The sequence below is a fragment of the Miniopterus natalensis genome, chromosome 7, assembly GCF_054644295.1.
Source record: "Miniopterus natalensis isolate mMinNat1 chromosome 7, mMinNat1.hap1, whole genome shotgun sequence".
In the NCBI taxonomy this organism is placed as follows: domain Eukaryota; kingdom Metazoa; phylum Chordata; class Mammalia; order Chiroptera; family Miniopteridae; genus Miniopterus; species Miniopterus natalensis.
This window is the reverse complement of record NC_142087.1, coordinates 45029565-45056032: the sequence shown is the minus strand read 5'-3', so window position 1 is coordinate 45056032 and position 26468 is coordinate 45029565. Positions and strand designations below refer to the sequence as shown.

At 39.9% G+C, this 26468-nt stretch overlaps 1 protein-coding gene across 2 annotated transcripts in view; it reads left to right on the top strand.

The window, feature by feature from the left end:
• The window catches only part of OSBPL1A (oxysterol binding protein like 1A), a 166322-nt gene that overhangs the window by 87123 nt on the left and 52731 nt on the right, over positions 1–26468 (top strand). For both annotated transcript variants that reach the window (XM_016195907.2, XM_016195908.2), the window contains one exon: positions 9814–9976. In XM_016195907.2, the coding sequence (XP_016051393.2) occupies positions 9814–9976 (163 nt within the window). The remainder of the gene's footprint in view (positions 1–9813; positions 9977–26468) is intronic.

Sequence of the window (26468 nt, the reverse complement as noted above, 5' to 3'; positions counted from 1 at the left end):
GGTGGGCAGTTTGGGCCTGGGGTAGCAGTTTCAGGTGTTAGGGGCTGTTTCAGATGTCATATTCTCGTCAGCAGGAAGAAGGAAGGGGCAAAAATAGGAGTGTGCCTTTCCCTTTAAGGAGATCTGATGAATTCCTCACAATACTTCCATTCTGCTTGCGCAGAACTTAGTCATATGGCCACAGCTGCCAGAGAGACTACAAAATAGTCTTGTAGCAGGGGGGCAAGGTAGCCAGCTAACAAACCAGGGTTCTCCGTAAGGAAGGAGAGAACAGGCGGTGTGAGAAATTAGCGATCTCTGTTGTAATACACAGGCCTAGTTCACTCTTAGAAGGCCTGATTCACTAGTTCTGGGCTAAAACTGGGCCTTCTAATTAAAAAAAAAAAAAAAAAAAGCAAAACCAAACAAACCCTGTACCTGATCCAGATGTATTCTTCCTGATGGAGACCTTGGCTTTAAGCCAGTTTTGAACAGGACACATCTAATTCTTGGACTGAGAAACTGTCTTCTTGGAGGGCATGGATTCAGCTACTTTCTAAACTACCCAATTTGCCATTTTACAGTGATATAATCCTTGACTGGGGCCCAAGGGATGGTTTTAACAAACCCTTTACTATATGTAGTCCAGGTAACTCCGCCCCCCACCTCCCAAAAAGTGAGACCCTCTGCTTCTAAGATTCATAATCATGTATTTCCATCAACAACGCCATTGGGCTGTGTAGTTATTGACAACACGGTTGGAAAGCTTATGGGATTTGGGGTTAAAAGATCTTGGGTTTCAGTTCTTATTCCTCTGCTAACCTTTGGCAAGTCACAAACTTCATGATACGCAGTTTATACGCATACACATTCCTCATAGGGCTGCTAGTAGGATTTAATGGCCTAACAGTATGTAAAAGTGCCTTTTAAACTGAAGTGCTGCGCATGTAATTTATTAGTAGATACAGAACTATCCCTGTGTACACAGAGCCAGTTTTTATGCAAATGTTTACGAAGTTCTTTTTTTGCTGAATAACCTCTCATACTGAAGTTAAGAATAATGAGATTTTTAGAGACATTTTTGCTCAGGGCCCTGCACTTTAATTATTACTTTTTCTTGGTAAACTTTGAAATGCTTATTAGTGCTGGTTAAAGAGATCTTATTTTTAAAAGTTATTTTGCATTGCTCCTGTGTACCCTATACCTATCCTGTTACTCTACACCTTGATATTTATTCATTTAAAAATATTATTTCAGTACTTGCCTTTGAGCATGCCCCAGGCATTGTTCCTGGCAGTGGAGAGTGCAATCATGAGTGAATATTTAATGGCGAGTTAAAGAGATATGATAAAAAGTAGACTTTTAAGAATTTCAGAATCTTCATTAAATCGGTTGGTTTAGAATTTTACCATTTTGATGCAGCCAAAATTGATTTATTACATTACAGTGAATGTTGTTTGGAGTGTGTTCAGTATATACCATTACATGGCAGTTTAGCATCCTGTTCTATAATTTGCCTTTTGAAACTTTTAATACATTATACTATAATCTGGAAATTATACATTGCAGTGCATAGTGTTTTTAGGAATATAATCCTGTAAGTGCTGTTTCTGGAATGTAAAATGTACATAGTTATAGAAATGTAAACTGATTGTAGGCATTCCTTATGTGAGTGTTCTAATCAGTGTCAAGTGATTCAACCTAGCAGTTGAAAGAAAATTTCTGAGATCTCGCTCGTACCAAATTATTTCAAATGACAGAACAATTGAACAAGGCAGTGGGGTAAATGTGTATTGAATCTACTGTTGGTGGCATACTTTGGAAGTGAGCAGTGCTTTTGTTTCAAAAGACATATTTTTCTTTTCTGCTTTTTTTTTAAAAAGAAATGTAAAACCTAAACTTTTATTTTATTGTTTTATCTAGTTACTAGTCTTCAATTGATTTTATTTTTATGACATTATTTTTATATATATTTTTAAATGTGTCTTTATTGTTGAAATTATTACAGATGTCCCTTTTCCCCCCCATTGATCCCCTCCACTCTGCCCCCCCCCCAGGCCTTCCCCATACTTTTATCTATTTCTGTGGGTTATGCATATAAGTTCTTGGATTAATCTCTCTCCATCCACTCCCCCACCCCTACCATGACATTATTTTTAAATCAGTCTGACAAAACAAGCATCATATATTTTGGGTTTATATTGATTCTTCCAAGTATCATTATCACCTTCTTTTAAAATCCCCTAATTGTTTACCAAATATTTCTTAAGTGCCTATTTATTGGGCTCTGTCCTAGATACTGGAGTATTCAGCTATCCTCCAAATTCTTACATGATTTAAATGTCTGAAGATAAACTTGGAAGTAATTAACAGATTATCAGCAGAAATTTCAGTTTAACAAGCTCCCTGGAGGTCCTTTTACTTAGAGCCTGTCTGTAAATCAACAATCAAATATAAGCCCTCATCCTTCCTAAAGCAGAGCCTAAGGGCGGAGACAAGCACAGGTATTTCCCAATGGGATCTCCTTTTCTCTTGGCTTGAGCCAGATTGAGGAAGTTGGCAATGCCAATAAAAATGGGGGCTTTTTTAATGGTGTCAGAAGCCAGTCACAATCAACTAATGCTTGACCGACCAGTTGCCCTGTTTTGGGTTGACCAGATTAGTGTGAGCGAGGCTTTGGAGGGCCTTGGAAATGATCTCATTTTTAATCTCAGGGCAAACTTTTTATGTCCTGTATAATGTTAAGAGACTAGGTTGATGACCTCTTTGTTTCCTGTTCTCTCTATTTCTCATATGCACTGAGGCAAAAGGAACAATTAAAAGAAAACTTCACTAACATCCCCACCTGCCTGTATCTGCACGTACATTCTTTCTTTTCCCCTGCAACCAAGGATGAACTTTCCACGCCCTGAGCAGAGGCTAACTGTACACTTGTTGGATTAGCTCTCAAGGATATTTCAGCAGTTCTCTCCCCTCCCTCCTACATCATTAACTTCCCTCTCTCTGTGGAATCTTTCTCATCAATGTAGAAACACACTTGATTGTCTTTCACAATAAAGCCTTATTGGCCCCATATCTTCTTCCAGCAGTTGCCTCAATTTTCTCTTCTTTTTAGCAAAACTTAAGAATGGGCTATACTCACTCCAAGTTTCCTTCTCTTGTTTTCTTGACCCACTCCAGTGAGATCTTTGCCTTTATAACATCTGTTCAATACTCCACTGAAAGTGCTGTTGTCAAGTTCACTGCTGACCTCCTCACTAAATCCAGACGTCTTTTCTTAGTTCTCATGTTATTTGATCTGTCCTTAGTGTTTGACATATTAATCACTTTTCCCTCCTTGAAATTCCTTGAAATATTTCCGTTAGCCTTTCCAGATACCACACATTTCTGGTTTTCCTTCTATCTCTGTCTTCTTTTGTTTCCTTTGCCGGTTCTTTCGCATTTTCTCCCATCAGAAGGAAATCTCAGTCCTTGGATTTCTTCCTATTTTTATCTCACTTTTCTCTTAGTGATTCTACCTAGTCTTATGGCTTAAAGTACAGTCTATTTGCAGATGACTCCTAGAGTTACATTTCTAGCCTGGACCTCTTCCCTGAACATCTGTTTGCCAGCCTGACATCTACTCTTGGATGTCTGATGGCATCTCACACATACTGTTTACGAAAGTGCCCCTGGCTGCTCCTGCCTCCCCTGCAGTCTTCACCATGTTAGGTAATGAATGATGACTGTCTGCAGTCCCTCCGGCCAAAACCATGGAGTCATCCCTGGTTCCTCTTTTCTCTTACATGGCATAGTTAATCTGTCAGCAAATCATTTAGGCCTGCCTTCAAAGTGTATCCAGAACCCGACCGTTTCTCAACATCTGCATTGCTGTTACCTGCCTCTTACCCAGGTTGTGCAGTGCCCTCTTAAGGGTTCTTTTTTATTCTACTCCTGACCGCCCCCAGGCCTCCTTTTTTAACATATCAGCCAGAGAGATCATATTAAAATGTAAATCAAATAATATTGCTCCTCTGCTCAGAACCCTTCAGTGGCTCCCCGTTCACTAGGAGTCAAAGCCCGAGTTCTTACAGTGGGCTGCGAACTCGGTGCAGTCTTCCTCCCCACCCACAGCCCCCTTGCACATCCTCCCTCTCCATTTCCTCCCGGAAGACAAACTCTGTGGTTACCAAGGCTTATTTATTTTTATAAATTTTAAAAAAATATGTCTTTAATGATTTCAGACAGAGGAAGGGAGAAAGAGAGAGACCAGAAACATCAGTGATGGGAGAGAGTCGTTGGTCGGCTGCCTCCTGCAGGCCCCCTGCTGGGGATCGAGCCCGCAGCCTGGGCGTGTGCCCTGATGGGGAATCGAACCAGTGTCTCCTGGCTCATAGGTCGATGCTCAACTGTTGAGCCACACTGGCCGGGGAGGCATATTTATTTATAAGTAAATACCTCTTTTAGTGTAGGAAAGACTGAAAAAAGGGCTTCAAGAACATAAGGAAATTTTATTACATTTGAAAAGGCAGTGGTGGGATGGCATAGATGGGCTTTAGAGTTCATGAAAACCCTAAAGTTCTATGTGTGCAAAGGTGCTTTGTAAGTTTATAAAACAAACCAAGCGTTTACTATATGCTCCTGAGGATATATTACTGTACTTGATCGTGCCTCAGACACGAGATCAAATTTTAATTTTTCTGGACCCTGGAGGCGAGTGTGATTCAGCCTGGCCTTGGATGATCTCAGCCTGGCTGTGTATTCGCCTGAGAGCCCCATCCCCCTCCTCCACCAGAACAGTGCCATAGTCTTCTGTGAGCAAAGACCCCTCACCAACTGTAAATGACCAGATCCACTTTTTTTTTTAAAGTAGTTTTTTTTGTTTTTTTGTTTTTTTTTTAACATATCTTTATTGATTTCAGAGAGAGGAAAGGAGGGGAAGAGAGAGAGAGAGAGAAACATCAATGCTGAGAGAGTCATCGATCTGCTGCCCAGCCCGCAATCCGGGCGTGTGCCCTGGCTGGAACTGAACCCCGATCTCATGGATCCTAGGTTGATGCTCAGCCGCTGAGCCACGCCCGGCTGGGTAGACCCACTTTTTAACAGCTATGTGGCAATGGCAGGGAGGCACCAAAAACACATATCTTTAAAGATGTTTCAAAGTCAGTATATTGTTGCTCATTAAACCTTAGAAATAAGTGTCATTGTAATTCCTTATCTGAAAGGTAAAGTAGATGTTTTTAAATTCAAGATCTAGTATTTCAGTGTTGAGCTAATACATTCTTTATAATTATAGCCATATATCTGATAACAGAGGAGAAATGAGTAGGGCTAATGCTGTGGAACTGACCAGAGTATGCCAGTTGAGAGCTGCATCACACTGATCATAAAGGCCAGAATTTCACCTCTTCTGTAACTGGGTGATTGGACACAGTGTTCTGTGAACCCTAATCACCTACTCCCCAGTTAGTGTATGTGTTTGCCATATTTAATTATTGTCTCTGCCTGATATGACCTCTGTGAAACGTAGGTAAATAACAGGTACTGTGTAGAATGAGAGAGCAGATAAAATGTGTATATGCTGGCTGGCACATGACTTTTATAACACTGGATTCTTTTTCTGGCATTCATTCACTGTCAACGTGAAGAGTACTATGGAAGAATTCATTGTGAATTTCACCTGCCAGCATGAAATGTAGTTAAGATGAAAGATTATCCACTTAACAGTGGTTTGACTAGACTACTGGGAAAGCTTGAATTTGCATTAATCTTAAAGGGCTATAGATATGGAGCAATGTATATGTTTATTATTAAGTGTGTGGTGGTCCTTAAATGTTCCCTAATAAAAAGTTTGATATTTGTGTCCACTTGGTTATATGTTCATTTTTGTTGTGGGAAAGGCATAGGGCTGAGGGTGTAAATTTTATATGTGAATTTGAAAAATAAAATGTCAACCATATTTTAGAAATATTCTAATGTAAATATAAACACATATGTTGGGATCCACTAATTTTGTAAAGGAAGTTCTTTATTCCTTTAATAACTAGGGGAATTATTATAGTTTGAAAATTTCAAAAGCATCATTAGTATGTATGTATTGATACATAACGTAATTGAAGCTGTGCCCAGAATTGTGATGAGGTCTTGCATAAAAGGTCCTGTTTCTATTACAGCATGGTCTGTTTTTTATTTCAAGCTACTTTTAAGTTTAATCTGCATTATTAATGTCTCCATCACATTTTTATTGAGATGTAATGGACATAAAACATTCTATTAGTTTCAGGTACACAACATAATGATTCAGTATTTTTATATATTGCAAAATGATCACCACAATTCTCTATCACTTTTTTGGTCTAGACCAGGGGTCAGAAAAATTTTTCTGTAAAGGATCAGGTAATAAATATTTTAGACTTTACAGGCCATACAGCCTTTATTTTAACTATTGTCTCTCAACTTCACTGTTGTAGAGAGGGCAGCAAAAACAGCAATAGACAAGGCATAACTGAATGGGCATGATGTGTTCAAATAAAACTTTACTTAGAAAAACAGGTGATGGGCTAGAATTGACTTATGGGCCATAGTTTTCTGATTCCTGGTCTATAATAATACATCAAGCCCAGATCTTAGGTTGCCCATCTCTGTGGTGTAAATATTCGCAGGCTGGCCAATACAAAGCTTCCAACTTGACATCATTGCATTCAGAGTGGACAGATGTGCAGCTCCCCCCATGGTGGTATTTCCACCATCAGCTATCGTCAAGGTAAATGACACAAGAGCATAGATTATAGTAAAATGTAGTCAAATACTTAGGAAGTGATAAGTTTTTTTTGTTGTTCGTTTTTTTGTTTGTTAATCTTCACCCAAGGATATTTTTTCCTTTGATTTTCAGAGAGAGTGGAAGGGATGGGTGGGGGGAGGAAGAGGGAGAGAGAGAGGGAGAGAAACATCAACGTGAGAGAGACACATCGATTGGTTGCCTCCTGCACAAGCCCCAACCAGGACCAGGGATCAAACCTGCAACCCAGGTATGTGCCCTTGACTGGGAGTCGAACCCACCACCCTTTGTTGCACAGGCTGACACTCTACCCACTGAGCCATGTCTGCCAGTACTAGGAAGTGCTGTTTTGAATATGTATTGCTTTTTGTAGCTAATATAACTTATTTAATTATAGGCATCTATTTTATTTTTTAAATAATGACTGTTTAAGAGCTGGCTCACTAAGTTAGCAAATAAGAATGTGGAAATAGTTTAAAAGCAAGATGAAGATTTTATGAACTTGTACTCTGTATAACTCTTACCAGGGGCTCTACACTAATTTTTAAATGCAGGGAATCCACTGAGTGTTTGTGAAATACTGAGGTTGTATTGGACTTAGCATTTGTACATTGTTGCAGTGAGCTTTCTGATTGACTAAAAGGAATCAGTGGCAGTTAGGTATGTTTTCAGGTGCTTCTCAGGCAGTGAAGAACCGAACCGTTCACTGGTGCAGTTCCTGTGATATATTCATGCACTCTCTCATACGACTGTGTGCGTGATGGGGGAAATGCCATTCCGTGGGTGGTTTTAGAGTAAGGTATCTTTAGTGCAGAAGATCCTGTTATGCTTGAAACGGACATAAGTGCACTCACATCTAAACTGGCTGATTAAAAACAAGGTAAGAACGAAAGCAGTGGTTAGAGCCTCTTCTCCCAGCTCTGCTTCCTACTCCCTTCACTCCTCCTCTGAATCCAAGTGAGAACAGATGTCAAGGTGGCAGAGATGAAGTGATGCTTATTTTAGATAGATAAAGGATAAATTGGATTTTGAAAAAGAATTTGTTAAGGGAACGTGATAAATTGGGGCCTTGATCATTTATTTTACCACTTTTCTGAAATCTAGATGAATTTAGGTATTAAAACTTATGTGTTTGTTAACTGGAAGGAATAATTTAGTTGATTCTTATATTGAAAGGTACAGTTTCAACAGCACAGTTGCATTTTGATATTTCAAAAGAGAAAGATAAAGGGAGCAGCTGGGCAGGGGTGGTTTGGCTCTTCCTGAGGTGCTGGTGTTGGAATCTGCAAATAGAACAGTGCTGATAGCTCTTTTCCTTTCAAAGAGGTTTGTTTTGGATATTGTGCTCCATTTTGTAGTTGTTGTTTTTTTAACAGACATTTGAACTGTATAACACATCAAATGGAGGAACAGCTTTTCCTTTTTTTTAAGTTGACTCCAGCCATTGTAAAAGTACTTCTGCTTCAGAGATAAAAATTATATATTATAGGAATATTTGCATGTCTTTTTCAGTATCTTAAAAGTTGTAATTATGTAAGTATTCCATTTTCGTCAAGTTTTGCATGTCTTCTCTGCTCATTGTTTATCATTGATTGCTGTTTTTTTTTAAAAATAATAATCTCATTGCTAAGGTGCCTGAGGACTGGAAAGATTCTCGAGATAATAAAGGTTTAACCTTATTTCTGTTATGAACTTAGCATTTTAATAAAGCTGTGTTGTAAGTTATTCCCAGGACTCTGGGAGTGTTGTACCTAATGTGTGGCTCTCAGGAACTCGGCGGGCGGAGCCCATGAGGGGGAATGTCAGGAAGCGAAAGGGTGAGAATCAGTGGAGTGAGTGAGTAATGCAGAGCAGTTGTGAGAGTTCTGTAGCTCCCAAGACGTAGAGAACGAACTTTTAACCTGGAGGTGGTTTCGGAGGTCACCTCATTCAGTGCTCTTCAAACTGTTGGAACAGCCCCTGGCTTTGGGCCTTGGGGGGACCTCAGGGAGGGAGGTGGGGCTCCAGTGCTACCCAGCACTGTTCAACTTTCTAAAACATCTGTTTTATAGGTGAGGGTTACATTTGAGAAGATGGTTCTGCTGCTAAAGTTAAAAAAAAAAAGTTTGAAGGCCACAGAGTTGAAGACTACTGATTAGATTATTTGATGCTAGTAGAATCCTCTTATTTTACAGGTGAGGGGCCTAAGGAACAGGAGACTTCTGAGATTATACAATGGGAACAGTAAATCCCATCTTTATTGGCTCCTGTCTGGAGCACCAGGTAGACTCTGGAAATTGACGGAGATTATGGCATAGCTGCGATTTCCAGAGTTCTGATCCAGAAATATGAAAAACTGTCCCTGTCAAATCCAGTCCCTGCTAATTCCTATGACAATTAGGTTACTAAAATTTTAGGTTTTGGTTAACTGCAAAGGTTTAATGCTCTTGAATCAGATGGGAAGAATACACTTTGTCTTTGAGGGATGCAAAATGAAAGCAGGCTTGGCCTGTTTTATAATTTATCTTTTATTTTTTAGGGCACTAAATTCAAGGTAAAATGGGAAATTGAAACCAGAATATGGAATTTTAAAATGAAAATTAAATTGTCATTACCTGGCAGCTTATTTCCTTTCAGTGGATATGTCAACTATTTGAAAGTAAACTGGAAGATTATAACTTAAGCTTTGGAGTGGTTTTAATTCTTTATTTTATTCAAAAACTTGCTGATGGTTTGAATTTCCCCCCTCAAAAAACCTTTTTTCTCATTAATGTTGAGGGATTCTCTGTTTTTAAAAAGTGTATGATTTCTGATTTGGCTAATGTCCTTATACTAGGATCCTGATCATTTGAACTGGATTTGTTTGCCAGTCTTAATCTGTTTTCATTAGCTAGAGCTGTTGTGAGAAAAGGCCCCATGGGAAGAACAGAATTAGCTTAGCAATTCTGCTCATTCATCCATGGGTATATAGCACGACTGTTTTCATTTCTGACGTTGCGGTTGAACTGGATCAAAAGCAAGTAATTTTCACATACTTCTGAGTAAGTCCGTATCTCCTGTCTCTCTGAAGTCTTTTCTGTACCTCTGTTTTCTTCCAGGTGAGGAACTTTAAATTGGAACAGGAGCAAGAAAAAAACAAAATTTTGTCAGAAGCACTGGAGACTCTAGCCACTGAACACCATGAATTAGAGCAGTCCCTGGTGAAAGGCTCCCCCCCGCCCAGCGTCCTCAGTGAGGACGAGTTCTATGACGCACTGTCAGGTAATTCAGAGGCCTGCCGGCTGGATCGTTGGTGATTTAAAGTCCACCACCTACGTGAGGGTGGACGTCACCTTGAGTTTCCTGGATTGAACAGATAGAGATGTATCACTACAGCTCTCCAAAGTACCTCCGTTTTATGTTGTGTTACTAGGGCGGGAGCCTGAAAGTTTGGAATGAAAGTCATTACTGAGGTCCCCTGTGTTGATGGGTTATGCTGTGCTGGGGATAGAGTGCCATTAAAACTGCATGAATTTAGTATTTCTTTATTCAGTGATCATTAAATACCTCCTAGTTCCAGGTGCTATTACATGTTTAAGGATAGAGAGATGGACATTTTCTGTCCTCAAAGAGTACCCTTACTCTGTATTCTTAGAGTAAAAGATACAGAGAAGTAACAGTTGGTAACAGTACAGTATGGTAAGTGCCAAAGTAGAGGGGAGACCATGGTGTGGCTGAAGCAGCGAAGTGCTTAACTTTGCCTCGTAAATACATGCCAGAGCACAGTGTAGCGTACTGGGAATCCTGTGTGGGAATCCTGCCTCTGACAGCCAGCTGTGTGACCTTCAGCAATTTCCCGGACCTCTCTGGTTTTCAGTGTTCACGGATTTAAAATGGGGTTAATAATAGTATTTATAGTATCCATTTCAGCAGGTTGAGTCAGGATTAATTGAGTTCATATGTTTAAATAGTGTTTAGGACAATGTCTGACGTGTCCTAGGTACTCAAACAATGGGAGATATATGTGGAGAGTCAAGAGTGACTTTCAAGAGGAGGTGCTACTAATTCGTTTTGACCTTCTAGGAATTTAAATGTTTTGAGGTAGGTGTGGGGGGTTATATGGAAGGAACATGTAGAGGGGAGTGGTTGGAGATCGGTGAGATAGAGAACAACTAATTATGTGAGGAAACTTAAGTGCTTATATCCTAGATGAACATATATAATTACTGGGTCGGCCGTGGAATCAGGAGACCTCGGAGGACAAGGAACTGAAGGATGCGCAGTGATGGGTAATAGACGTGAGAACTAGAAGATTAGGTTAAGGGAGTTAAAGTGACGTGACCATATAGGACAGGAAAGATGACGTTGGTAGATGGAGAAGAGATTCATTATATAATATAAACAGAGCAAATAGAAACATTATTATTAGAAGCGTGATCTCATCAAAAGGGGGAAGAGTAATTTTAATAGCCAGATTTTGAAATAATCAGAGAAAAGATGGTAGTTATGATGCTGTCAATGAGATATGGTATTTGTGAAGAGAATGACTCATTTTGGGAAGAGAAAGTAAACTGGGATCTGAAAGCAGTGGAATGAGTAACAGGAATGTGTAACGTGACTGCGGAAGGTGGCGGGGAGGGCGATGACATTGATTCGCATCTACCCTGTGCCAAATCCAGTAGTGTTATCTCCTGTATTCCTTCTGTTTGGGGCATTCAAAAAGGAAAGTACCTAGAGGGATCTTTGGATTAAATGCAAAGAGGTCTGAATATAAAAGAACCCAGACATTTTAGCTGCTCATCTTTTATGTCCTTTAAAAAAAAAAAAAAGAAAGAAAAAAATATTCATTTAAAAAGCCATATTTGTTATAAACAATTAAAAATAAAAGTGCCCATAGTACTCAGTGAAATTTTCCCTTCCTCCTTTATTCTAAATACACACTGTTCCTGAGAGGTTCTTTTTAGCTTCTCTTCTTATGTCTGCTCTCTTCCAGACCTTTTGAAAGTATCCGCATGTATATGTGCGTGTGTTCCATACGATTGTTGTTTTTTAAATCATCAATGGGTTTAGCTGCGTAATTGTTCTGGATCTGCTTTTCCGTAACAACGTATCTTGGAAATCTTTCCCGTCAGTACTCCAACTCTAGCTCACTCTTTTTAAAGTTTGCATAAACGCCCATGATATGATTGACCAGTTTTCTTAATCATTCTATTCTTGACAGACATTTGGCAGCTACTGGCATCTTTCTGCTGCTTAGTCATATTTTAATACTCATCTCCACAACTGTCTCATTTGGGAAGGGGAGATAGAAAGAACTGTGCTCCCTGAGTCAATATTGGCAAATAAATTTCATCTTAGGTGTCGGTTCAGGTTGGCTCACATTACCTGCTGCCTTATGGATTACTGTGTTGAGAAAGATCCCAAGGCTGGTCCAAGTCCTAGCTTAATCAGCATGTTCTGCCGTGGCTGTGGGAAATGAAGGAAAGGGGCAGGTGCCACGCATTCGCTCCTTCCTGCCCTGAACATACTAGCCTTTCTGTGGCCTCTGCTACTATTACAGCAAATCTTGGGAATCATTTGGTACAATGTAGAACTGGGTTAAAATTAAGAGTCAGATGCCCTGGATTCAAGTCTTGACCTGCTGATGACCTAGCCACATAATTCACTGAGGTCGTAAAAGACATCATTTGGGAATGACTTCGTCTTCTCATTACAATTTCTACACATCAACCTCCATTCCCACTTCCTCCTTCCCTTCTGTTATAAAAGAAGAAATGTTCCCCCTTAATTAAAGCCATCCCCACCTCATTTGCTCAGGCACCCATCTCCTCGTGCCTACTCAAGAACTTTTGTTTAGTTATTGTTCCTTCCACCTACACTCCAATACCGCATCATTTTAAATACTAACTTCAGGGTCCTATAGTAGTTTCCTATTGCTGCTATAACAAATTATTACAAATGTTATAGCTTAAACAGTGCAGATTTATTCTCCTATAGTCCTAGAAGTCAGAAGTCCTAAAGTCAAGGTGTTGGCAGGGCTGTCTTCCTTCCGGAGGAGCTAGGAGAGGATCTGTTTCCTTGCCTTTTCTTGTTTCCAGGGACCACCTGCCTTCCTCAGCTGAGGCCCCATCCTCCGTCTTCGACACCAGTGGGACATCTTCCAGGCCCTCGCTGACTCTGACATTCTTTCCTCCCTTTATAAGGACGCTAGGAATTACAGTGGGCCCGCCTCCCTCATCAAGGTCCTTAACTCAGTCACATCTGCAGAGTCCTTTTACCATGTACAGTTCCAGAAATTAGGACAGGGACATCTTTGGGGGGCTATTTTCTGACTATCACCATTCCCAAATGTATACATCTGATCTCCTCTTATGTACTTAACTGTCAGCTGGGTAAATAAAAAATGAATTCTTGATCTTCCCCCTAGATCTTCTTTCTTCTAGAGTTTGCCTCATTTTGGTAAATGGGACCCCCTTCGTCTCCTAAAGCTAGAAACCTGGGAGTAACTTGGGACATACATGTACCAGAGCCTGACACCCAACCAAGGCCTGTCCATTCTACTTCACATCAGACCTTGAACCCATCTGTGTTCTGTTACTGTAGTGCAGTGGTTGAAAGCGTAGGTGTTGGGGCAGAGGCTGTTTTGGTAAATTGTGCCTCTACTAGTTGTTACACCCCGAGGAAAGTTACTTCACTTTTCCATGCCTCATTTCTTCATCAAATACAGTGAGATACAGTGAGATATAAATTCATAAATATTTGTACTCAAAACAGTGTCTGGAACACTAAGAAGTTGACAAATATCAGCTCTCATTATCGCCACCTGCGTTGCATCCACTCTTGTCCAACCTCTTAACTCAAGGTCCTGCTTCCAGCCCTGCCCTGCCTTCCAGAAGTTCACTGTCTGCGTGCTCCCAAGTGACACTTTGTAGCAGTAACATTGTCACATTCCCCGCCTAAAATTCTTCAGTGGCTTCTCATTTCACCGAGCATAATATTCAGACTCCGTAACAGGTCTTCAAGGCTGTTGACGGGATCGTCAGACAAGTCTTGAGCTCATACCACACCGGCTTCCTCCAGGCCTCAGGTGCCATAGTGACAGCGGGCGTTTGGGTACAGAGTTAATTGAGAACGATAAAAGGGGATGCATACCTATATTTCATTTAAAGCTTATTTTTAATTGCCGAATCAAATAATAGGTTACATCAAGCCTATGTTAATTTTTAAAAGATGTAAAAAAAGGTTTTTAGAGATACTTCTCTTAAAATATTTGTCAGTTGTTTTCACTAAATGCTTCATCTTTTTAAAACTTGCTGACAACTTGTGTTACTTCCCTTTAAAATAAAAGGGTAGTTTAACTTGCTCAGATTTAAAGTCCACGTGATTTCCTGTTTCCCCTTATCACGTCCCTTTAAGTCTTTCAGACAATCAGGGTCAGTGGAAATCTAATACGTAGGCCAGGCAAACCTTGATGCCAGCACGCAATGCAGTACCGTTTCCCCAGCCCCATGGGATCTCTTGATTATTTAAAAATTATTTTATTAGTATACCCAGTGACTAAAGATTGCGTAAAATTCCCTAAAGCAAACAGATTTCTTTCTCACAATATGGTGTAATTTCATTGTGTAAAAGGAGGTCAGTCTAACGAAGCCTCACGGTTTGTCCTTACTGTCTGTGTGTGTGTGTTGAAGGAATGTTAAAATGGTCATGCTGGGTGAAATTTCTGATATTACCCTCACTGAACACTTCCTGAGAAAGGGGCTAAATATTCACGCATATTGAAGCACAGAGAATTAGTGAGAAACTAACTAGTTCTGTGCAAAGATTCCATTCTGCCAGCAGATACGTGTAGAAATACGGAGAAGGAATCGCGTTAGGGAAGGAGAAAGAGGTTCCTTCTGCATATTCCTAGTGTATTGCTTCCCTATCGGTTTCACCGTTACAAAGTGCTCTCCTCTGCTCCGACCAAAGCTCTGAGTATCCCTAAATTGTCTCCCTTTCTTGGGATGCCTTTCCTGCCTCTTCCGGGCAGAATGAATCATTTCTTCTTTTGTGTTTCCGTGTGCATCTCCTTTTATAGCTCTCTCACTGCGGTGTGCTTGTCTCTTAATGGCAGTAGTGACCATATCTATTTATCTCCCCTGAAGTACTTAGCCTGGCATCACAGTTGCTCTCTAAATGTTTGTTGAATTCAGCTTGTTGAACAAATGTCATTGATATTTTTGTCCCTACCTGAAAATGTGTTGGTATTTAATAAAGAGCACAGGAGAATCCATAATAGATGCTGATTTCATACAGTCTGCATTCGCCACTTTAGATGCCAGGTGGGAGAGGAGGGGTGGTGAACAGAGGAGTGAGTGAGGCTGAGAGTATTAACCATAAAAATTGTTCTCAAGGAACTTACAATGGAGTTGGAGCTATGAGACCTGCTCACAGAGAGGGGTAAATTAAAAAGTAGCTAATAGGGAGAAAAAGGAAAGGTGAATGACCTTAGGAATCTCTAATAATCTTCTCAGGCAGCGATTTTCAACCTCTGTTATCTCATGGCACACATTAACTAATTAGTAAAATTCTGCGGCACACCAAAAAATATTTTTTGCCGATCTGACAAAAAATACGTATCATTTTGATTCAGTCACACCAGACAGCTATGCTTGTGTTGGCTGTTGTGATTTTTTTAGTTGACAATCTAAGGGAAAAGAGGTCAGAGCGAATTGTATGTTTTAAAAATTCTTGCGGCACACCAGTGTGGGGTGGCATACGGGTTGAGAATCGCTGTTCCAAGGAATTAGTTTTGAAACATTTAGAAACATTTGTTACCAGTTAAATAATTTCATGGCTGTTATTCTTTAGTACTGGTCTGAGAGAGCAGATTCACGAAAATATGTGCCTTTTCAATATTATAATTTCAAAATGTATTGTTTTTCTTACTGTTTGTTCATTTTCCTTTTTAGAAACATGTTGAGATCAGTTGCTCAAGAAAGTCTTTCTTGCTAGATTTTCCTCTTAATGCTATTTTGGTGAAAATGTGCATGAATAATGCATATAATCCAATAGTGTAGATTGGCAGAACCAGTAGAATTATGTCATGAAATTGAAGCCAATTTTAGCATTTCTCAGCAGTTGCATTGGTAGGTGCTCGTGTCTTTTTTTTTTTAATTTGTCTTTATTGTTGGGAGTATTACAGATGTCCCCACTTTTTCCCCCTTGCCCCCCTCCACCTGGTTCCCATCCCACCCCAGACCTTCACCACCCCATTGTCTGTGTCCACAGGCAATGCATATATGCGTATAAGTTCTTTAGTTAATCTCTTCCTGCCCGCCCTCCCCCCTTCTCTCCAAGATTAGTCAGTCTGGTCCATGTCTCCAAGCCTCTGGTTCCATTTTATTCATCAGTTTATTCCACATAGAAATGAGATCATGTGATGTTTGTCTTTCTCTGACTGACTTATTTCACCTAGCATAATACTTTCCAGGTCCCTCCAAGCCGTCTCAGAGGGTAAGAGAGCCTTCTTTTTTACAACTGCATAGTATTCTGTGGTGTAAATGTACCACTTTTTTTAATCCACTCGTCTACTGATGGGCACATGGGCTGTTTCCAGATCTTAGCTATTGTAAATTGCGCTGCTGTGAACATAGGGGTGCATGATATTCTTTCTGATTGGTGTCTCTGGATTCTTAGGATATATTCCTAGAAGTGGGGTCACTGGGTCAAATGGCAGCTCCATTTTTAATTTTTTGAGGAACCTCCACACTGTTTTCCGTAGTGGCTGCCCCAGTCTGCATTCCCACCAGCCCTGTACCAGGGTTCCCCTTTCTCCACACTCTCGCCAGCTCGTGTCTTTTTAAATCAAAACTTTCAAAATGGAAGGTGGGACTACACAGGAACAGTTTTGACCTATGTCGAACAAAGTTGAGTCCAATAAATACATCTGGTCCCAGCTGAGAAGAGTAGTAACATCTGTGCTGACATTTTACACATAGAAGATACAGAATTTGACCCAGGTGGTCAGTGTTGGGAAGAAGACAGCAGCTCATCGTGGCCGTTTAGTCAGAACCTGTGCCTGCTGTTCCCAAGCCCAGTGCTTTCATTTCTCCTACAGTTTGTTTTTGAAATAGCTTTACATTTCTTATCTGGGCCTTTTCTGTGGGTTTTCTATAGTGTGGACCTGCCTAATACTAACACTTAGCAATTTCACTCACCTTTGTATTTCTAGCACTTATTTCTCTCTTGCCTACCCCCCCACCTTTTTTTAGCCACACTACCTTGTTCTTGCCCTTTTTCTTGTTATATAACTTTTTGTGTATTTCTTCATTTCCTCAACAACACTGCATGTTCTTTAGGGCAGAGAGCTTTTGTATTAACTTTTGTATTACCTTTATTGCCTAGCACAAAGCTGGGTAATTGGGTGATGGGATGGACAGCCAATTAAGCGCTATAGAATATGACTGTTAATAAACACCCTCTATATGTAATATATGGTACAGCATTCTGAAGAAATTCCAGGTAGTGGCAGGGATTCTTAATCGAATTTTGTGTTTATAGCATTAAAAAATTACTCAGCAGATTACTCATATTGTATGTATGTTGTAGGTAAACACTGATTGCTCAGCAGATTGCTCATATTGTTTGTATGTTACAGGTAAACACTGATGAATGTAATTTATCCTTTAGGTTTTGAGTTGACCTTCTGGGCTCATCATCTTTTTCTAAAATGATTTTATTGACTAAATTAATGTCTCCATTAAATATTCATTGCAAAGCATGTGCATTTTGTACTGTCTTTAGCACTGAGAGGATTTCCTTAGCTAGACATGCTTATTGAGTGCCCAGTGCATGCCAGGTGACACCAACGTGAATAAATTCCAGATTCTGAGTCAGACCTAGCAAATAAGAATCTGCATTTTTTTTCAAATTTATAGGTGAGTCATATGGACATTAAAGCTTGAGCAACTTTACTGTACCTGACCTCATCTAGTCCCATTGTCTATATTCTGATAAACACATAATTCTGTGTCTCCAGCCCCAGTCTTCCCCTGAGTCTCAGACTCGTGTCTGGCTATTTGGCACATTGGCTTAAATGTCTAATAAGATCTCCTAAATGTCTTAAACCCTCCAAAAGAGAACTCTTGAACTCTACTCACAAGCTTGCCTCTTCTGCAGCCTTTCCAAATGCTCAGCCAAGGCTGAGAGCCTTTGAATTACCCACCACAGACAGTTTTATTTTTTTGGCTCACATCCACATTCAATCCATTAGCAAATTCTGTCAGATCTACCTTCAGGGTATAGCAGAATCTGAGCACTTCTCATAATTCTACTCAGACCAGACCCAAGCCCCCGTCATCTCTCACCTGGATTATCACGGTCACTTTCTAACTGGCCTCTCCACTTGCACCCTTATTTCCGGCAGCAGTTTAAACACAGCTATCAGAGTGATGATTTTGAAATATGAATCAGTTCATATCAGTTCTCTGTGCAAAAACCCTGCAAAGGCTTTCCTTCTTGGCTGGAATAAAGGCCAAAGTCCTTGATGATCTGGCCCTCTGCCTCCTTTCTGAAATCTACCTGTGTCTTCCTCACTCCTATCACTCTGACCTCACTGTTAATTCTTGAACTTGCCAAACATGTTCTCCCTCAGGCCATTGCTCTTTATTATTTCTGCCTGGAACTCTCTTATCCCAAATATTCACAGTGCTCATTCCCACACTTCATTTTTCTGCTCAGAGAGACCTTCACTGCCATTTTCTCTCCCCTTTTCTTGCCTTTAAAAAACAACAACACACCTTTCGCACGATGTATTCATTTGTTTGTTGATCTCCTGCAGTTAAAATGATGTGAGCTCCTGAGTGACGGGAGGGATGTATTCCCGGCCCTACAAATAGTGCTAGACAAAGAAAGAGGAGCTGAATAGATATGTGTTGGACAAGTTAATGAGTAAGTACTATCAAGCGGTACATAAAGAGTTATAGAAATTCAGAGGAGAGGCAGCTAACTGCTTTGGAAAGTTGTAGAAAGGATCACAAAATAAATGACATTTGAGGCGTGTTTGGAAGAGTCAGTAAAAAGTTCTCCCAGCAGATAAGATGGGGGAAGAATATTCTTTGTGGGAAAAGGCAACACATACAAAGGTAGAGAGAGAGTTTTCAAAAACATGAAATGCGCTGTGACTGAAACTGGGGGAGTGTTTTGGATGCAGGGAGGTGTAGTGATGAGATGAAGTCAAGAAGGTAGTTTAGGACCAGCTTGTAACGAGTCTTGTCATCAGAGTCTGCAAAAGAATTTGCATTTAAGCATTTAGGTGGTAGGGAGACAATAGACAGAAATATATAGAGTGATAAAGATTAGTATTTTAAAAATTCACTTTTTAAAGTTAACATTGTGGAATTTTAATAATATGCTTGCATTATATTGAGAATTAAGAATTCAAAGAAAATAAGACATGGTCCTTACTCAGGAGTTCATGTTGTGGTAGAATATTAGTGTTTTAGGAATAAAGATTGATTTGAGCTGCTAGTGTTCTAGATAAGAGATGACAAGAGTTTGAATTAAAGCAATTTAAGTGAGAATGGGAAGTTTCAGTTCTCTCCCTTTAAATCTTTGCGGAACATGTATCCTTCTGACCTTTTCTCAAGGGTCAGAGGCATCTTCGTGGAAGCCTAGTTGACTTTCTTGACTTGACCAAATATCTGCTTTTATAGATTCTCCATGTACCATTGTACCATAGTATTTCCCGTAGGTGAAATTTTGTACTCACTTTTATGATTTGATTCTTGTTGGCCTTGACACTCAACCAGACGTAAATTCCATGAGGAACTCTGCATCCCTAGCAATTAGCATAGATTCTAGCACACACTAGTTCAAATATTGGAGTTAATGAATTTTTGACATACACTTTTAAAGTTAAATTGACTGAATTTGAGAACCAGTTGGTTATAGAAGATAATCATATTCTTAGGCTTCCCATCTGTTTATTGAAAATTCCCACTTTGGCCCAAAGCACCTCAAACTCTGTATGATGGAAACCAGACCTGTCATCCTGTCCTGTCCCCTTCTGCGTTCCCTGTCTTGGGGAATGGTATCATCCTCCACCCACTGTGAACGCTACAAATGTGGAAGTCACCTTTTATTCCCCCTCGTGACCCCTCCCCCAGCATCTAGGCGTCTAGTCTTTTTTTCTCCCTCTTTTCTCCCCCCAACATTCACTGTCAGTGCTTTCACTCAATTTTCCCCTCCTTTTGACCCCACAGACTATGACAGTTCCTTTCTAAGATTTTCCTGCATCCAGTCTTTGTCCCCGGCAGCCCATCTTCCATGTTGCATATTGTCAGGTGTGGGAGGCTGAAAAATGGTCCCCAAAAGATATGGCCACCTTCTAATCCTGGGAACTTGTAACCTTTTTTTTTTAAAAAAAAAAAAAAAGATCACAAGTCCAGGAATGCTGGCAGCCACCAGCGCTGGGTATGGAACATATTCTCCCCTAGATGCCCCAGAGCGACAGTGGACCTGCCAACACTGATTTTGGTCCAGTGAAACTGATTTTGGACTTCTGGCCTCCAGAATTATGAAAGACTAGTTTTTAGTTGTTTTAAGCCATCAAGTTGATGGTGATTGTTACGGTGGCCATGGGCACTGATACTATAAAGTCTAAAACTGATCTCAGTCCCTAGAAGAATATCCAGCTACTCCCCATTACTACAGGTTAAGTCCAAACTCTGTGATCTGACCCACTTTATTTTTAAAATTTACATATATATATATTTATATATATATATATATATATATATATAAAATATATATATATATATTTCAAAGGCCCCCTTTACTCACCTCCACTCAGCCCCCCCCTCCCCCAGCCATCACCACACATTGCCTGTGTCCGTGGGCTATGTATATATGTTCTTTGGTTAATCTCTTCACCTTTTTTCATCCAGTCCCTTTTTTGTAGCTGAGTAATATTCCACTGTATATATATGTACCACATCTTTATCCAATGCTGATCTGACTCACTTTAAAGCTTTTTCTCTGACCACATCTTTTCCATCTGGCCACCCTTCTCTCTAGCTCTGCCAGCTATTCTTGGACAGACACCCTGTTCTTTCAGGCCTTAGAGCTGTTTACTCTTCCCCTCACACCCACAGTTCTTTTTTCCTGCCTTAAACTTTTTCATCATTGATTGCAGTTCAGATGTCGTCTTTCCTAGACTGGACTTTGAATACTTGGAGGGCACCAACTATATCTCATTAATCTTTTGAAACTGTTTCAGCAACTACCCTTTACCTGGTATTTGGTAAATGTTAATTTATTAAGTTGAATCTCATGAAAATACTTTGTTTCATAACCATGGATTATTCTGTAACTGGTCTTTAGTTCTAGAATGTTTTTCTTTGTTGAGTGAATGTATAGGTGATCTTCTTGAAAATAATTTTAAGTATGTCACCAAGACAAATTAGAAAGCTTTGTTGATTTAGTAATCCTAAATGGATACACGTAAGATTTCCAGTAGCCCACACGCTATGATTTGCATAATTCTTCATCCTTAATTGCATATGCAGATTTTGCAAGTTGTGGAAAATAGTAATAGATTTAGTTGCTTGGGGGAACAGCCAATACTTTTAAGAAACTCTGTCATAAGCAGCACTTTATCATTTGGTTGCTTTTCACCTTGGACTTCATTCAGAGAGGATATGTCTAGAATGTCTCTGACTCTTGTTGCTTGCTGCCAAGATTCTGTTTTCAAGTTTTTTTCATTTCCTTAGTAGACTGTTGTAGCAGTCTCTTGACAGCCCCTTCTGGACTCATCCTGATTTTCAGTTTACAATTTACTCTAAATGTGGTAGGCTTTATTTATTTTCTTTGTGTTCTTTGTATTTACTGTGTTATTTTTGAGTTTATGCAGTAGTACCTTAAAGCTAAATAAAAATTTAGTACTGATATTTTAAGCTTGGGTTACATTTTTAGGACATGGCCAGTCTGTGGGAAACTCAGCAGTACAGGTTTTAAGTTGAGCCTGCGTGCCTGGCCTCTTCCTGTTACCTTCAGTAGAGGGGGCGGGCTTACTTGGACATGATTCACAGCTCTTCCACATGTTGCTCCTTTGTACTGTTTGTTCTCAGGCTAGTTTCCAAAGGTCATGTTAAAAAAATATTTATCAGGATAATTTATAAGAATTGTTGACATGTTTATATCATTAACTTCATGACCTCTTCTTTCGGCCTTTTAATAGGAAGAAAAACTAAAAAAAGTAGGATAGAGATAATGATCCTCTTGATTCCAAAGGTTTTCTTAAACCACTTTACGGAGGTATGATTGACATGCAGAAAGCTGTACACGTCGAATGTATACAACTTGATAAGTTAATTTTTAGTCATGTTAACCCAGTCACAACAGTTGGCTTTCATGCACTTTGGATGAGAGAGAGGATTGTGTTCACTCCGAAATGTGTTCAAAATAAAGATCTAGGCCATTGGAGATTTGTGACATTAAAACAAACTTTTTATTAATACTAGCGTTTTGTTTCTTTTTTGTATGGTAAGATTTAAAAATTTTTCAAAATTACAGTTTCCATTCAGTATTATTTTGTGTTGGTTTCCGGCGTGCAGCGTAGTGGTGAGACGATCGTCCTACCCTTCACCAAGTGCTCCCCCGATGTTTCTGGTACCCACCTGGCACCATACACAGTTATTACGGTGTTACTGACTCCCTACGCTGTACTTAACACCCCCATGACTGTTTTGTAACTACCAATTTGTACTAATACTGCTGTTTTAATCGAGAAAAAAATAATCAGGCAAAGATCATGTCTACCTTAAATGCCTGTTTGTTTTTAAAGCATGAGTATGGTGGCCTTACTACTGTAAGAGAGCACAGCGCCCACCAAACAGGAGGCAGTAACACACTCTTTCTGGTATTTTATGCTTCCTACTAAGGTATTGATATTGCTCAGTAACACTGAATGGTAGATAAAAATCTGGCCTATTTGATATTTACATATGTGGGTAAAATTGAAAAAACCACAAGTTTTAGGACTGAATAATCACTTCAGAGGCACTGAGATCCATCACCAGTTTATTAGTATGGGGAGACTTGAAAGTTACCTCTGTGTGCAGGTTTTGCCTTAATCAGTAAGCCTCCACAGTAGCTGTGGCCTCTTTGGCACTTAGGTAACTGTGTGAATTTAAATATATCTGGAAGTATGGGTCTCCAAATGAAACGATTCTGTCCTGGAGCTACATTAGCGTGACTGATGCTGTGAAGGCCTAAAATGTACGAATGGCTTCCTGTTGCCAACAGAGTAAGTTCAAACTATTTCACACAATATATATTAGACATCTCTCTGTTCATAGTACTAGAAATAACTGAGCTTTTGTTCTTAAGAAACTAATGAGTTTTTATCTCATGGGCACCGTAAGTCATGTCATTGATTATGTTTCCTTTGCCTCTGAGGCTAAAGACTGCTCAGAGATACGTTGGTGACTTAACTCTGGCAAGTAGACAGAACCTCATGGCGTGTGCTGGAATTACCAGCCACCTCCTTCCCAGCCTTGTTTTGTATTTTCTTCATCCCACAGCCTGCCTTTGATTTTGATTTTGATTTTGATTTATCCTATATAACCAGCTTCCTGACTGACTCATAGCTTCCTTTCCATCCAGCTGCCTCCACCACCATTCCTTTCTTGCATCTTCCATTCCCGTCTTGCTGAATGCCTTATTCCTCCCATGTTGGGCCATGCCGTGCCCTTTGCTAGAACAGTTCCTCTTGCAGCTCTCCCCCGTTTCCTCTTACTCCTTGTCAGTGTAGCTCAATCATCAGTCACAATCCTCCCTGGACGCCCTGTCCTTCACTCTGTGAAGCTGGCTGATCCCACCTTTGTGGCCCACTGCTCCTATTTAGGCTTCTGTTAGGGCACCTACAAAAATTTACTCACCTCACACGTTCACAAAACGGTCTGCCTCGGCTAGACCGTGGATAGGCGTCAGATGTTACTGCTCTTTGAATCCAGCGTGCCTTGCACACGATAAAGGAAGAAAGGATTGTATTAAGCAGTGTCAGAGGTGGTGAGTGAGTCACGATAAAATTAAAAAATGACCGTTGGACTTTGCAGTATGGAGGTAATTGGTGACCTTTGTCAGAGAGCTTTGGGGGGGGGGGTTAGGGTGAGGCCAGCCTGATTGTATTAAAGAATCAGAGCAAAGAGTAAGGATTAGGGAAGGAGGAGAAGTGGAGGAAGAGGGAGGAAGAGAGAAGGTGTAAGGAGACGGAGAGGGAGTCAAGTACTGCCACCCCCAGGAGGACAGGTCTGAACTGCCACCCGATAGTATCCCTGTGGGTAAGCACAGCGGTCCCGTGATGCCACAAGGTAGCAGGTCTTTCGTTCTGTATTCAGTGAGTTGAAATCTTGTCGTGAGAAAAGTCTCTCTGCTTCATAGAAGCTCTTACTTCCGTACCTCTTGGTTGGTTTTTACTGAATATCTGCTTTTTGTTAAGAATTTTCTGTTTAAATGGATAAATCCCTGCCTTATGATTTGTATCTTGTAAATAGCAAACCCAATAGCCTATGCCTAGTGATGTTTAATAAGTGCTTGAGGTTTTTTGCTTCAGTGCTTTTTGGTTTTCAAGACAGAGGAGGAAGGAATTTTTTTCTGCCCTTCCAGGTTCTTTCAGCTGATCTAATAATGAAATCAATACAAGATAGATTAACCAAATTTAAGTACATATGTATGAAGGGAACTCCACATGCATGAGTCAGAAACCCCACATACATGAGAGGTTCAGAGACAGAAAGGGAAAATGAAGCGTGTGTGGCATCCTGAGCCAAGCAATGAGGTAAGGTACCTGGGGCTAAGAAGGGAGGAGGGTCTTAGAGGAGCAGATGTTCAGTAATTAGATGTTTGCCCTGCTCTATTGATAGGCCATAAAAAGTTATCTCTGGTAATAGCTCTTATTATGGGCAAAGCCCCTAATTTTTATTCGTTTAGGTAGTTAAGGAGGGACAGAAGTTTCTTCTGAGCCCATAGCGTCTTGATTGCCTTCAGCTCAAAATAATCCACCTGCCAAAGTAGCACAGCTTGGGGAGGCCTGTTCTAAACCCCTTCGGCGACATCTGAGTTATAAAGCAATAATGCATCTTAAATAATACTGACCAATACAGACAAGATTATTTTGTTGGATGCTTTAATTCTTAATTCTCCTTTATATCAAACAACTTTGACAATGTAGAAGTGAAGAAACCACCCCAGCCCCCACCCCAAGACCCTTGTCATCATCTTCAGGTTTTGCTCATTCAGCTCTGAACAACTCTTCTCTCACCTCCGCCTGAGCACCATTTTCACTTTTTAAAGATTTATCTGTAGTTGGACCTCTCCTAGGTTGCCTTTCCTGATGCCCATTTGCTTTCCCCCGAAAGTGGACTCATCCCCTTTGCCTCACTGTGCTCTAGACACACTGCTGTCACCTTCCTGCTCTCATTTGCACAACTGTTTCCCTGAACCAGAATGTTCTTTCTTTGAGGCAGAGTATAATTATTATTTTGCTTATATTTTAAAGTTATAAAATGGTATCCTGATTTATTTTGTCTTAGTATTATGTTAAAAGCAGTTTTTTTATTTTATCAAGTTGTTTTGGTAAATGTAATTTTAACAACTGCTATTTCATCTAATGGGTAGACAGTCCTCTTGTTATTGGCTATACAGCTTGTCTGTAAGTTTTTTCCCAATAAAATATTGTGGCTACCTTCCAAAATTGACAATGAAAAATACCTCTTTAAATTTATTATTAAAATATCTATTTGTTATAAGATACATGACAGAACAAAGCTATATTTTTAATTCTTGTAGTGTTCTAGTTACAGAAAATAAAAATAACTTTGCCAGCATTGAAAGTCTTTCTGTAAGTAACTTACACCATTCAGAGGGTCCAGAGTTCAGAGCTCAAGCCATGTTGTCCAACCTGCAATTGCGCTCATCCAGCAATTGTTACTAATCAAGCTAATGTGATAAAAATAAAATTCCGTGACTTTGGTTGAATGCAGTGTGGGGGGAAAGGGAAGTACTAAAAATAATTATTTCCTGAACATCTTGACTATAGGACATATTAAGAACATGATTGGGAATTTATTTAAGGAAATTTGTTTGAATGTGTCTAGGAGTGCTTCTCTAGAGCTGAGCACAGTTGAGTACATAGTCATCTGCTTAAGGGAAGTTAGATGTTACCTTGAATTTACATTTTAAGAATAGTATAGGAACCATTTAAAGTTTTCTGGAGGTTGAGTGGCTGCTACTTTGAGCTGAAATATATAGCACATTAAACAAGGAATCAGAAAACCTAGGTTCACATCCTGTTTCGCCCAGCTCACAAACCATGAGACCGTTAGAATTCTCATTAACCCCATAGTCCTGCCGCCAAAGCACCCTGCAAAAGCTAAAAGGAGGTAAAGAATGGGAACGTGCCTGAAAACTATAACGTACTGTGCAAAAATAAGCTGTCTTCTATTCCCAAACAGGCAGATGGCTCCACTGAATGCACAGCCAATTGGGAACATGGCATTTTCACCCTAAAAATGCCTGTTCGATAATTAGATTTTCTGTGGACACTTCTAGCTTTAGCTCTTGAGGATTTAAGTACTATCATGCTAGAAGAAATATTTCTTAAAGTATTTTTAAATTACCTTTGCTGTTGTGTCTGTAGTATCAATGTCATTTGTGCTTCTCACAAGCACAGATACTCTAGCGTTTTCTTTATAATGAATTTTAAAAATTGAGTGTTTTTTTGTAAGTT